This window comes from Onychostoma macrolepis, chromosome 20, assembly GCF_012432095.1.
Source record: "Onychostoma macrolepis isolate SWU-2019 chromosome 20, ASM1243209v1, whole genome shotgun sequence".
NCBI lineage: Eukaryota > Metazoa > Chordata > Actinopteri > Cypriniformes > Cyprinidae > Onychostoma > Onychostoma macrolepis.
The window spans coordinates 7,136,667-7,151,077 of record NC_081174.1 but is presented as its reverse complement, the minus strand read 5'-3'; the positions used below and the strand labels follow the sequence as shown (position 1 = coordinate 7,151,077).

The 14,411-nt window shown below is 38.3% G+C and overlaps 1 protein-coding gene across 7 annotated transcripts in view; it reads left to right on the top strand.

Annotated features, from left to right (window-relative positions):
• dlgap2b (discs, large (Drosophila) homolog-associated protein 2b) overlaps positions 1 to 14,411 on the top strand; it is a 135,121-nt gene that overhangs the window by 84,234 nt on the left and 36,476 nt on the right. For 5 of the 7 annotated variants that reach the window (XM_058756140.1, XM_058756139.1, XM_058756141.1 and 2 more), the window contains 2 exons: positions 4,955 to 5,111; positions 6,968 to 7,187. In XM_058756140.1, the coding sequence (XP_058612123.1) occupies positions 4,955 to 5,111; positions 6,968 to 7,187 (377 nt within the window). Of the gene's footprint in view, positions 1 to 4,954; positions 5,112 to 6,894; positions 7,188 to 12,320; positions 14,075 to 14,411 lie in introns of those variants that run through there. The other 2 variants (XM_058756146.1, XM_058756145.1) reach the window with 2 other exon arrangements.

Sequence of the window (14,411 nt, the reverse complement as noted above, 5' to 3'; positions counted from 1 at the left end):
TGCTGAGATCATGATTTATCACCATGGTGCCCTTCCTGAAAGACGCTTAACCCACATTGCCCCAGAGACTGTGCCTATAATAAGTGCACTATGAGATCTTATGGGCAAGAGACATCACTAAATAACAATAGGGACACTTAATTAAGACCTCTAAGGGCTTAACTATCATCAACTCTTGTCTTATAATGCAATTGCAGGTATGCAATTATCTGTAGTCTGCAGAACAATATTGGATTTTGATGCTAGGAGCGTCTCAAATATTACAGAGCTAAAATATTTTAATGTTGCAATCCACACAAGCATATTAAGGACAACATGATCAAATCAGAGTTTGTTGATTGTATTTTAGTGAATGTCATGTAAGGGAAGCAAGGTCAATTTAGCTCAAAGGGAAACATTTAAAATTGTAGAGGGAATTTGAACAGAATCACTATTTTACAGCTGATCACTGAGTCGGCCAGCGATTCATTCAACTCTGCAGTGGATATTAAAATCCAAAATATAGTGAAAACACTATTAATAAGCACAGTAACAAGATCCGCAGTTTAAGACATTAACTTGTGAGCACATAACACATGATACTTCTCTTTTCAATATAAATAAGACTTTATTGGATAAATCTAAGACAACTAATCTAACACATGAACACACACACTCACACATTCACACAAGTTGTAGAAAGAGAGAAAGTGAGGAAAGGATGAGTTTAAGAGAATGAAAATGTGAAATCCCAAGTTTATAGCAGTATGTCCTATTGCATAGACCTGAACAACCATCAATCACTTATTTAACCCTCACATTGAGTTTCTCAATGAGGCTAAAATTTATATTAAATACATCAGCTCAGCTAAAATCTGGAGGTTACTTGCTTGCGTTGCCTTTGTGTTAAGGGATTCCCTTTTGTTGTCGTCTTTGCAGAAAGGGGGTTTCTCAAGGTTGCCGATTGGCTGAAAGTTCAGTGGTTGTTGCAGTGATGTCTTGGGAAGCCAATGGTTATGCGTTGGCTGAAGATGGTTTTGGAGTCAGTTGCTGGTTGAAGTTTGAAGCGGGTGCAGTCGGAGCTGGACTTACTGGAAAACTTCACGAAACTCTCAATGGAAAGAAAATAAATTAAAGTAAAAGGATGCAACGAGACTAGGTGATTTTTCTTCTCATCGTGGTGTTAAGTAGCTGCTGGCATGTAAGCCAGAGCACGCTCAAAGAGCGCTAAAAAGTAGCATCAAAACACGGTGGCAAAAGGCAAAAGCAAAAAGCTAGAAGAGAAGATTTGATGGTGTCCTGAGTTTTTAAACTCGGCTTTTGGACACATCCCAACTGGGGTGTTACTCTGTTTCTCCTCCCCATCATAAATCAGCATGTTATCTGGTCAGTCACATGTCCGAACTTTACACGCTCTTGCAAAGTATACTTGTGGATGTGATTTCTATAACCAGAATATGATATATTTGACAAAGAATTAATTGAAAGAAGCATGATTTTTCAAACTCATACATACCAAACATGAATATGAACTTTTAAGCTATTCAATAGTTATTAAAAAGACATACACAATAAGTGATTAAAACATGATAGTCACATGTGTGGGTTATATACAAAATATGGAGTTATGCATAGAAATGATTAGCTGCTCCTAAGTCCTTTTAAGATGATTTTGGGTGCATATGGAAAAGACAGTCTTTGTGTAGTTCTGTGTAGAACAAAAAGGTAAAAAGGGTTTGGAAGGAATTTCAGTCTGGTTCTTCTCTAGTTGGTTGGGGGAAGTCAATGCACACGTGATGGCCATGCTGTGCATCTCTTTGACCATCAATCTTAATTACATGACCCAAATTTGACAATCTCCTTCCTGAGTTGGGATTATCAATAAGTGTTCTTTGTGTCATTGTGGTAAGCTGTTATGTGAACGAGGTTTGCTTCAGACTGGCTGGCTCTAGGGTATCGTGGACAGATTTATGACGAACATCCTGTTATCCGGGGCCTCTCTGTGGAATTTGACTCTTTGGGTTGTTCAACGCCAATCTGATTGAATCTTAATTTGTCTGATTCGCTCTGATATCTTACAGTCATATCAATGTTGTCTCCCTGACAATAAAACAGGCCTGCAGTTTTGAGTGTAGCGTATTATAAAGTATATAACGCTGTACTGTCATCAGAAAATTGTTTTTCTTGTGCACTGAGAGGAAAAAAAATTGCAAGTCAGTTTTACAATTAATTTCAAAGAAACAGCAAAGTAAATCTCTATTTATTTTACATATTCAACCTGAATGATGGTTCAATAAAAACCTACATTTAATGTCAGAGAATTTCTAAATCTCTATTTATTTTATTTTACTTTAATTTACTTTACTTTTATTTTTTGCCTTTGCTGTATTGACAGAGTGAGAATGGCAGTACTTGCAATCAAAAAATAAAAAATAATAATAAAAAAATAAAAAATTTAAATCTGTCGCTTGATATTGCGACATGGGCACGTAAAATACATAAAATGTGAAATGTACTGACAGAGTAAATAAGGTCATTAAGTAATCTAGAAAAAGTTATTGGCAATTGACTTAAAGTAACTTTCCCAATGCTAGCCTACAGTGTAAAGTTTGGATTTTGTTCAAACACTGTCCAGACAGTCGTTTTTATTTGCTGTCAAACTGATGATAAGAAGGGCATCTGTTTGGGTGTGAGGCGACATTGCTGAAAATGGAAAACAACATGAGGCACAAGGTGTCTAGGTTGCTCCAGAGACACCATCAAACTCTGTATTTCCCAAAATAGTTGCTCTGTGTGTGACTTTGGTGCCTACAAATCCTGCACACTCAGAAACCTGTGAGCTGGGTTCATATAGCTGCTGATGACACAGTAAAATACATTCATTTTTACATTTGTGTTCTGAGTGAGCATTTTCTTAGCAAGGAAAGGTATCAGTTACCATGCCAATTACTCATTCTGACTTACCCACAATTCTATGCTGTATCTTTTTGAACTTAAAATTATGCCGATTGGATAAACTTAGAGTAAACAAATCTTTTATGTACAGTAGGTAATAGGTTGTTTTAATGAATTTGGAAGTAGGAAATGACAAAACGACCAAATTGTTAGGATAATTTGATATCTTTGATATTCATTAGGGGTTATAATTTAAACCATCAGCTATATTCATTTAGTTATGTGTCATTTAGCAGAAGTTTTACATCTATAGTACGTTTGTTGATGAATGGCAGTCCTAGAAGAACCTGGTATCTTGCTCAAGGCCACACTAAGCTGACATTTTATAGACTCTGTCGAGTCTGTCGGCCGTAGCTCCTCGTTTTATTATTTAGGTGCATGAAAGTAAAGCACTAACATCATGTTACTTTCTCTTTTTCAGTAATTTCAGTCTAATTAATCAGCTAACAACTAGGGAATTAATGTCTATTATTACAGATAATTACAGACTTAAATAACAGCTTCTATTTTATTAGATTCTCGTGCCGTACCATGATCTCCATTCAATACACATTATTAAAATAAGGCATGCACCCACACAATTTCATTCACTGCATTTTTTTTCATTTATTTATTTTTTTATAATTTCCAAAACCTTTGCTTACATTTAAAAAGATAACAATAATAGTTCATTTTGAACATTACACATACAGGTAATTTTCTAAACCTTTGCTTCAAGAGTAATTCATAGTAATTCTGATATTTCAGAATAACCTGTGCAATAAGTGGACTGATTTTGACTCTAGGTTAATGTAGTTAAATTGGGTTATACTGTATTATAATGGCTGAGATGAGTTTGCATAATACAGGAAACACTGTGACCATCAAGTTCATCAAATCCCTTCCTTTTTCATTCATTGATTAAAGGATAGGGGCTCACAGGCATAAATTCACTGTCAGGATATTTCATAAACATTTAAATGAGAGGTACAAAGTCTTGGTTGCTGTGTGTGGTGATAAAAAATAGTGAGAGTTTGAGATTATGTCTGCGTCTTTTGGATTATGTACATTTTAAAGGTGAAGTGTATAATGTTCTGATTGCCTTAATTTGCAATGACTATTTGTTAACCATTTAAAAGTTGATTACCCTGAAAAGTTTGTTTGAGCATCCCAGACAGCCAGACAAGGCAACATTGGCTCAATCAGTGGTGTTAGTTTGGGTATCAATGGTACAGTATCTGTTTGCCAATTAATGGTAGACAGAGTAAAACCTGTTTGAAAACAGTCATTATTTTTATAATTATGTCACAGAAATCACACACTTCACTTTTAAGGATAAAGAACCAAGATTATTATTTTTCTTGTCATGTTTATGTGAAAGTAGTTGAGAATTCACACATTAGCTGCTGATGAGAGAACTGAGGATGCAGGGAATGCTGTTGGTGTTTGAGATGTCTTGGCAGTGAGGAAGTGTTAGAGGATTCAAAAATGTCATCCAATTTCTCTTTTGCTCCCTACACACTTTCTCTCCTATCCATAAGGTTGCCTGGTATTTTCTGCTGACAGATAGTTGCTGTCTATGGGTTTGGATTGAGACTAGAAGCACTGATAATGTGTGTTTTGAGGCCTCGCTGTAACATGTCACATGATTTGACGGTTGCTCTTTGTTAGGCCATCATACCATAAAAAATTCCAAGCAATAACCAATTTGGGAAAATAATAAAAATACGATGTTTGATACTCATTAGTGTCCAAAAACAACCATAATGTATTGTGTTTCCTTCGCACCTCTGGGAAAATAGTTTGCTTTCTGCATCTTCATTTTGGTGTGTAATCTGTCTTCATATGTGGCATATATGTTTGCACACTTAAAATGTCTTACATTTGGGTTCATGACAGCAAAGCTGTTAACCAAGTCACTTTATCTTAAATCATATCCTCAGAGTTCACCATTGTTGGTTATTGCAGAGTGACCCTTCAATCTAATTCTGAATAGGTTACTCTTTGGCTACATTAGTTTTTGGTTGTTCCCTCCATTTAGCTCTGGCTACCACTTGCAAACAACGAGAGATATGCGCCCTCACCCCAGCGTGTCTCTGGACCCAGCAACCAACTTCAACCCTCCACAGTTTCGCTCCAGAAACCAGAGCTACATGCGTGCAGTCAGTACCTTCAGTCAGGCAAGCTGTGTCAGCCAGGTGAGTCCAACCACTCGCAACACCACATGGCACTGACACACAGATACAAGCGAGGACAATCTACATACAGTAAGTGGTTTCAAGCAGAGGGCTTTAGATGTCTGAGATGCTCTGCTCTTTTCTTAGATTGTGTCTTGAGCTGATTTGGAGAGTATAGACTTATGAAGACTTTATGCTACCTTAAGTCGAATGATCTATGATTCATTAAGGGGTGTTGACTGATCATTAGATGATCCAAGTTTGTCCAGGTTGGTTTAGGTGGAACAGTTGAATACTTCTTCTGGGGTCTTGTACAATCTGCTAGGTTATTTTGGTCAGCCTGGTTGGAGTTGATAGATGACCTAGGCTAAGCTAGTGCAGAATAGGTTGGGCTGATTAACTATGTTCCAAAGCCTAGTTTGATTTAGGTGGTTTCGGTGGTTGACCATCGTAACTACCAGCTGGTCGGGTAGAGAAAGACGTTAATCTTGGTCAACCTGATTAGAATTGGTAGACATCTTTGGCTAAACTGCTGGAGATATTAAGCTGATAAACTACATTCCAAAAGCCAGCTTAATTTGGGTGGCTAACCAGCAGAACTACCAGCAGGGTGGACCAAGGACAACTTTGGAGGCCATCTTGGTCAACTGGATTAGAATTGGTAGACCGCCTTGGCTAAGCGAGTGGGGGATATGTTGAGCTCATTAACTATGTTCAAAAACTCAGCTTGGTGGTTTAGGTGGTTGGTCCCCCATATTACCAACTGACAGGGCCAGTGAGACCTAGTACATGCCTGGTAAAAGCTGGTAGACCATCTTGGTTAACCTAGTGGGGAATAGGCTGAGCTCATTAACCCAGCTTGACCACTTTAGGTGGTTGACCAAAAGAACAACCAGCTGGTCAGGCCAAAGACAAATCGGGATGCCATTTTGGTCAACCGGATTGAAATTTGTAGCTTGCATTGGCTAAGCAAGTGGGGAATATGTTGAGCTGATTAATTATGTTCCAAAACTGCTTATAGCTGGCAGACCATCTTGGCTAAGCTGGTTTAGCTACTTGACAGTGTTCCAAAAACATTTTGAGCTAGTTGACCAGCTTAAACTGGAATGTTTGTTTGTTTGTCCCAACAGAGTTGTGGAGATATTTATTTGAGAACATAATGTTTTATCATGTTTGGTTAGAGAGACAATAACTTGATGTGATTTTGCCTTTGCTAAATTCCGTTCATACAAGCAATTGTTAAAACAGGATGTCAGAAAGCTGAAGTCAAGGTCTGTTCAGCTGTGGTACTGTTAGTTCATGTGGGCTTTAGGTAGGTGGCTTTTTACAGGATTTTATTGATGGAGTAGATTACAATTGAGATGTTTAATGGAGGTTTTATAGAACATGCAAACTATCAAACACATTGTAAAATGTTTTAATTAGGGTAGGGAAAGTGTTCAAATTTGTGTTGTAGTTCTAGGAAGACTAAAAAGCAGTAATTTCAGTTACATAGACTATATATCTTTTAGCTTAATATTGAAGTTTATTTTTGGAAAGTTAGCCGTCGTCTTCTTATGCTTGGTTTATGAAATCTCTGTTTTCTTGTTTTCTGCTGCTGTTGACTGTTTGTGTCATTTTCCCTCCGAAAGTTCTTCAAACAATCTGCTTTTCTTCTTTTACCTATTATGAGATTATATTCCAGTCTGAAATGTTTTCTCTTATCTTGTTGCTTTTTGACATAATTCTACTGAGACGCTCAAGGTCGGAAATTGCCAGTGGTATATTCCTCCTGCTAACACTCCTTCATATTTACTGTGCAAAGGGGAAGAATCAAAGTGAGAAAGAGAAAGGAAGAGGAAAAATTAAGGACTGCTATTCCTGTTTTTGTCTCTCAGGTGAGTGAGACTGAGGTCAATGGCCAGTTTGAGTCAGTTTGCGAGTCCGTTTTTAGCGAAGTAGAATCCCAGGCCGTGGAGGCCTTGGACCTGCCCGGCTCTTTCCGCACTCGAAGCCACAGTTACCTGCGTGCAATTCAGGCTGGGTATTCCCAAGATGACGACTGCTTGCCTTCAATGACATCTTCTACTGTCACTTCAACTCTCAGATCCACAACAGGTAACCGTATGCCTCAAATCCCACCTGAGAGAGAGAGAGAGAAAAGGCTTAGAGCACATACCCGCCATACATTCAGCATATGCTGAACTACATACTCTGGCATACCTACATATGTACAGTGGGATTCCCTTGTGCTTGAGAGATGACTGACTTGAATGTCGTTTCCGTCGGCTCCTGTCTGTTGTGTGTGTTTGCTTTTCTGCGTCTGTGCTCCCCGAGTGTTGAGAGACGGTTGCCTGCAATTCCCTTTGCACGAGTCATGCGTCCTTTTCTGGGCTTCTGATTGGTTGGGTCCGGTGGTAATGAGAGGCTAGACGGGGGGTCAGAGGGACTTAGGCAGAGACACAACTCAGCATGCTTTTAACTAGCACAGCTGTCCAGAGCATGCAACACGCCATGGGCAAGTGTTTTCACGCAGCACAGAAAGTCAGGTTAAGGTTGGGCAGGAAGGCCGGCTTTTGACGTGTTCACAGTCCTTTAAATTTAAAAACGTGTGTATTTTCTGTCTTCTAAATATTGAAATGGATTAGCAATGAAAAAATACATATTTTGCTTTGGTTTGGTAAACTTTAAATGCTGTTTCAGTCCTGAATGCACAAAGCAATGACTGTGAACTATATAATCAATATTATTTGATATTATGTGTTGCATAAAACATCTACATTAGTCGAAAGAAATTCACAATGCTTCAGAAGTCACATCAAGATACATGCTTGAAAAACTAGTCAAATTAAAGTTTTTGAGTTCTCTCAGAATTAAATTTTAAAAACGAAATGCCAATGCCTAGTGTTCAAGGCATAATATTTAGTGAATATTAGATTATTTTATTTTAGATAATATATAGTTACTTCTGTATGCTAAGCCAACCTCTCCACATGGTTAAATGCTTTATTTTATAGAAAATTTTAGTTTATTTTAGAAAAAAAAAAAGATGTCTGTTAACCACTTAAGGGTTTATTATTTTAATTATTATATTGCATTATATAAACTAACGTCTGTTTTAGTAGAATATATTCGCATTGAAAAAAAGTTTTAAAAAGTTTCATCGTAATATTGCATGTGAGCAATGTTTTTGTCACTGAGGTGAAATTTTGGTTGGTTTGTAAATGCGCTAATTGAATTATGATTTAATAATCTCTGTATGAATTCAAAAACCAGAGGTGAAAACAAATCCTATTATCCTAATCCAATTTTAACATTAATCCTAACTAATTAGTAATTTTCACAACCTAAATGGGTTTAGGAAGACCTGACAGAGCAAGTGTGGAGGTTTTATGCAGCACATACTCATGAGAAAGTGTGCATCACGTGTCACAGTTTCTTTGTGCAAGCAGAATGCCGCCTCCGCACCCTGTCCCAACACCCCTGCTGTGTTTGGTGTACACATGGAGTAAAGCTATGAACCCTATTGAAATGCCACAAATTGATGTCAAATGACACTAAAAATAGTTTTTTTTTTTTTTTTTCAGTTGTTTACATTTGAAAACCAAAATGCTAATTTGTTTTGTATGATTTGTTTGGTCGCTCCAGTCAAACTTTGTTTATTTCATTTAATGTGGGCTTCTTTGTGTTTGTTATTCAAACTGGAGTTTGATTTGATTGGACCTTCATACTGTCAAAAACTCATACTGACAACACACCGAGGACTCTAAGGAGAAAGGAGAGCTCTCCAATCCCACCGTCTCACTCTGCTGAAGTGCTTTCACCACATATGGCTCTGTATGCAATCCCTGTCAGCTCAAGTCAACCGGCTGTAGGACAAAACCATTTTCTCAAAAGGATTTCATCCACTCTGTTTCACACTGGAGGACTTCTTGTTTCAGCAGTCCTGTACTACTTTGGATTTCCAAAGAGAACCATAATTTGTGTATGTGTAGATCCTAAATTAGATGCTTTCTTCCCTTAAAGACTTTTAAGAAAGTTCAAATAATTGCTTGAGCTCTGGTATCGATGCTGTCTGGTTATAAAGTTAATTCAAAAGCACCGACCAATCAGAGTAATGTTATCAAGCATATCCTATAAATTCACGAGTAGATGAAGCTAAATTTAGTTGCCGCTAAAATCATTGAGTAAGGTGTTGGGTGTTCTGTGATGGTGGAGAGGGAGGGTGGGCAACATGGCCCCTCGTTGGCCATCACAGGAAGGAGATCCAGGGGAAAAAAGCAGCTGGAGAGATGCCTGTCACAGGTATTATAATGTCAACACGCATACATCTTTCAATGGATATGTGTGTTTTTGCACTGCCTTCTCAACTAAATCAGGATTAGACCTTTGAAAGACACATCACTAAAGGTCAGATCCAGTGTTCAGTTGCCAAAGTAGCAATGCTTTTCTATAAAAGGCATTTCAAAAATATTTTATTTTATTTCAGAATTAAATGTTGTTGATTACCACAAAAAATAATTTGGATTATATAACAAAAAACAAAACAAAAAAAAGACGTGCACTTACAGTGAAAGTCTATGGGGCGAGACATTCTGGAGAGTTTAAAAGAATTTTTTTTTAGCGATATTATCACACTAGTCTCATGTTGACGTGTAATGTTTAAGTATTGTGGTGATATTTTTTGCAGTACTTTGTATTTATCCTGGTGCAATGCCTTGCCCCATAGAAATCCATTGTAATAATCCAAGTGTAATAATGTACCTGTAAATGCATTATTTGTTTATTTTTACAAACCGAGGGTTTTAAATTCTGTGGTAATCGACATCATGTCACAGACAATTCTTATTAATTTTTATTTCTCTTTTTTTTTGTTAGTATGTTAAAATGGTTGGGTCACTTTTAACATTTCTCTTAATTTTTATACCAACCTTGGCATCCTTGGAGGACAAACGTGGCCAGCAAAATGTGGTTGGAAGTAAGAGCTGGTGTGGAAGATTTCAGCTGTGATGGACAGTGGGATTGCAGCCTCTGCCTGGTGCAGCCCTCATAAAGGACTTTATTGGATTGTGTTTCTTCTTAATCCTGCCCCTATAATCTCCATATGGTCCAATCAGCTCGATAGATGGGCTTTTTAACATATTCAATAGGGTTCATATCTCCTTGCCTGAATGATTGCGTGACATTTTATTGCCTTTTCATCTTTTCTGTTGCACAAAAACAAGACAATCCTTAAAATTAGCCTCCACATTTGCCACAATGCTCTGTGATTTAATAAAAGGGGATAATAGCATTGAGATATTGTTTTTTATTGGTTATGCTGTGAAGAGATGGAAAGGCTGAACAGATGAGATGTTCTTTGACGTGAGTGAGAAGGCAGTGTAAACACATATCTGAAAGCTAAATGTATGTGAGTAAAAGAAAGTGAAAGACCCTGACAACACAATCTGCAATGAATTTAATTTAGTCAATTTTTAACATGAACACTTTCATTAAACCAGGGGCGCTTCTAGCCTTTCATCTTTTTTGGATATAAATGGATAAAAATTGTCTTTCCCTGCAGCACAATGTCATTCACAAGTTGCACATGCAGTAAAGATCTGCTTTGTTGTTGACAAATGATAGCCAAAATGTTGGTTCCTACAGTGGAGGTAAATATCCACCTCATCCAGTCTTATGAAATATCCCATTCAGGGACATAGCTACCAGGGGACAAAGTGCATAGGGACCAGATGTTGAGAGGGGCCCAGAACGATGTTCTCTGGGGGGGCCAGAATTTGTAGCGACGCCATTGGTGTGACGAACTTCTGCAAACGATTCCAACCCAGGCTTATTGAAAATACATGCTTGTAACACCATTTCTGCAACCCCAGTATTACAGTACGTACCTAATTGCATGTTTTGCAGCAGTTTTAAAAGTGAAATGTCCAGTGAGTGGCGCTAAAATGCATGTTCAATACATGACCATGTCTTTATTACATTGTTACAGGCACGTATTGCAGCATATTTATTACGTTGTTAATGCTCTAGTAAAGTTAATGCTCTATATAACATACACCCTACACCAAACCCAACCCTGAACCTACTAGATAGCATGTTAAAATGGTTTTGAAGTCATAACATAATATTGTGCAAGGAACTACGCAAAAATTATGCTTTCTTAATTGAAACTGCAAATCATACTTTGACAATTTTTTTACCTTTTCAGACAGAGAAAAACTGGAAACTGCAGAGATTCATACGTATAGATACATTTTTTGAGTTTCGCAGAAAACGTAGGTAGGTGCATGTATTTTCAATGAGCCTGGGTAGAACGATTCAGTGCGTTAGTGAACTGTCCAAATGAATCAAACTAAATCACGAACAATTTCAGACCTTTTTGCAAATCCGTTTGACAAGTTGGTTCAAAACAGATTAGCAAATCTGGCAATACAGATACTAAACAGCTGATATAAAACACATGACTTGATTGCTGAAATATTATCAGTGAAAATGATTCTCAAGTTGATATATAATCAATCCCATTAACACATAAGATTTTATCAGTAATATTTTATTTGGACATAGTGGTATTTAATTTGGTCTCATGCCTCAGTAAAAAAGGTCTAGCGACGCCCCTGCATTAAACCTAGTTGGAAACAGCTATTTGCTTGCTTCCTAAGAAAATAAAAAAAAAAATCACTAGCCTGCAATTAAGCATTAGGTGCAAAACGGAATTGCTTCCTCATCAAGCTAATGTGCAGTCTTGTTCTTCAGTCTCTCTCCATACACTGTCAGAAAAAAATGTTGAAAAGTTGTACCTTTTGGGGTACAGCCCTCAAAAGGACACATTTGTACCTTCTTTACCCCTAAAGGGTGCATAGTAGTACCTTAGAGTAATAATTAGAAATATGTACTCTTATGGCACTATTATGAACTCTTCAGGGGTAAAGAAGGTACAAGGGTGTCCCTTTAAGTGTACTGCCCTAGTGACAAGCTGTTGTACCCCTAGAAGTACGATTCTGGCAATTGTTTTTTTTTTTTTTTTTCTGGGAGTGTACTTGATGCATATGAAAGTTCCTGAATTTACACCCAGGAACAAATGCAGTGAGCAATTGAAAATTGTGTGTACAGGGCATTTACTCACATACTGCTAATATGACACTCAAGTGTTGACATTAGATAAAGCGAGAGGCTTCGCCGAATTCCACAGCTGTTCATCCCTTTGAATCTCCCTATCTCCCTATCTCCATATTCAAATTTGTCTTCCAGAAGGGTATGATGCAATGGAGGGCACCTCATTGCTAAATGAGGAAATGATTGAGGACGATGATGGCGCCAGCTCCTCAGCTTATCAGGAAATCGAGCGGTTTGAAAGAGAAAACGCTGCACGTAGTCAACACAGCACCAGTTCCACGGTCACGGCTATCTCCATTCCTCCTTCCTCCAAGCATGCCTACCGAGTCCCGTGTCCGCCCCCGTCCCAGCCCCCACCGGATCCTCCTGTCCCGCAGGCTATTCAGGCTTTCAAGGAGTCCGCAAACATGGTGGCTGCCTTCAACATGCAGTGGAAGGAGGAGATATCGGCGATGCGCTACGAGCTAGCGGAGCTGCGCAGGGATGTCTGCGGAGAGCTCAAAACTTTCAACAGCAACTTCTTTAATTTCACCCAGTGCTATAACATGTGGACCATGTGCCGGGAAGCTGCCACTGGCACCAGTTCCAGCACCAGCGAGAGGGTGTCCGTTGGCGTCCAGACCGGCGCTAATGGTCTGGTGAGACAAAACACTGCAGACGCCTCAGTAATGTGTCAGCCAGAACCGGCTGCCTTCAACATTTTCGACCTGATGGAGCCTCCGCGCATCGAGATCACTGAGGGAACTCCTGAAGGAACCACGGCTACCAACAGCCCAACCAGTCCTGCCAGTCCAGATAGACCCACCACCGGCCCACCGCTGTCCAAGCCGTTGGGACGGTCCAAACTGGACACTGGCAAGAAGAAGAAGAACTGCAGTCGAGCGGACGGTCAAAGAAGCGCCAGCCTTGAACTCTGGTGCAGAAAGTACACTAGTGGACCAATGTCCTACTTATCTCTATCCTTCTGATCATTCTCATCACTGGAACAGACATTGACTTTGTTTCTGAATCAACACTACACACCTGCATCCAGAGAAGAGCTGTCCCTTTTCTCTTGGCAAAAAAAGTTGATAGCTTGGCTCAAATGCCGAAAGGAGAAGGTGCCGTTTTGGCATAACGGGGATAGTGTAGCTATTCTTGATGGAACCATTTGCTGTGCCGGCTCATAAAATCTGTTTACATCACCACGGAAATGAATCATGAATGTCATTCGCATTGTAAGGAATGTCGCAATTTGTCTGACCGTTACGTCAGTGTTTTGTCCATGGCTAAAGCAGTTTTTGTGACAGTGGTGAATTATCTCACCGCTCAGTCTGACCAAAAGAGGTTATGAATATAGTTGAAAGATGCAAATTTTTTTGGCTTATACTTTTAATGTTTATCAAATAAATCTAAATAATTTCAATTTGGAAAATTCTTTCAATATACTTCTTTACATTGTTTTTAAGTTTGTTATTTAACTTTTTTGTAGACGGGTGAAAATATGGAATACCGTTAACTTTAGTGACTGAGGTTTTCAGTCATGTGTTCAGTTTGTAGGCCAACATGAAAGGCTAATTTGGATTTTTATACATTTCTAATTGAGATTTATTTGAGTATAATAACTTCTATGGTTAAGATTAATATTAAGGGTTGTGCTACAACATAAATGGTCAAATCTAATGTGAACTTTGAAACCATTGTGTGCTTGCTATCAAGTTGCTACTTGAGAACTATAACAATGATCTGTGTACATGCTATATTAACTACTATGCACTAACATTTACTACATTTTTCATTTTATACAACGCACTTTCAATTACATTGACAAAAATACCTGCGTGTAATTACATCTGTAATTACACTGTTGTAACAGTGTAACTGGTACACTTACACAAGAGCAGCAAAAGAGTTTTGCAACACAACATAAGTGCATTGTTGAAAATAAAATGTGAAAAAAAATTGTACCTTTAGGGGTACAACAGCTTGTCACTGGGGCAGTAGCCTTTGTACCTTCTTTACCGTACCATAAAAAATACATAGTACTACCTTAAGGATACATATTACTACTCCAAGGTACTAATATGAACCATTTAGAGGGTAAAGAAGGTACAAAGTTGTCCCTTTGAGGCTACTGCCCCAGTAACAAGCTGTTGTACCCCTAAATGTAATATTTTTGCGCATTTTGTCCTGACAGACCACCATTTATGTTCTTATGTAGCAACTTTTTAAAAAAGTTTAAATATT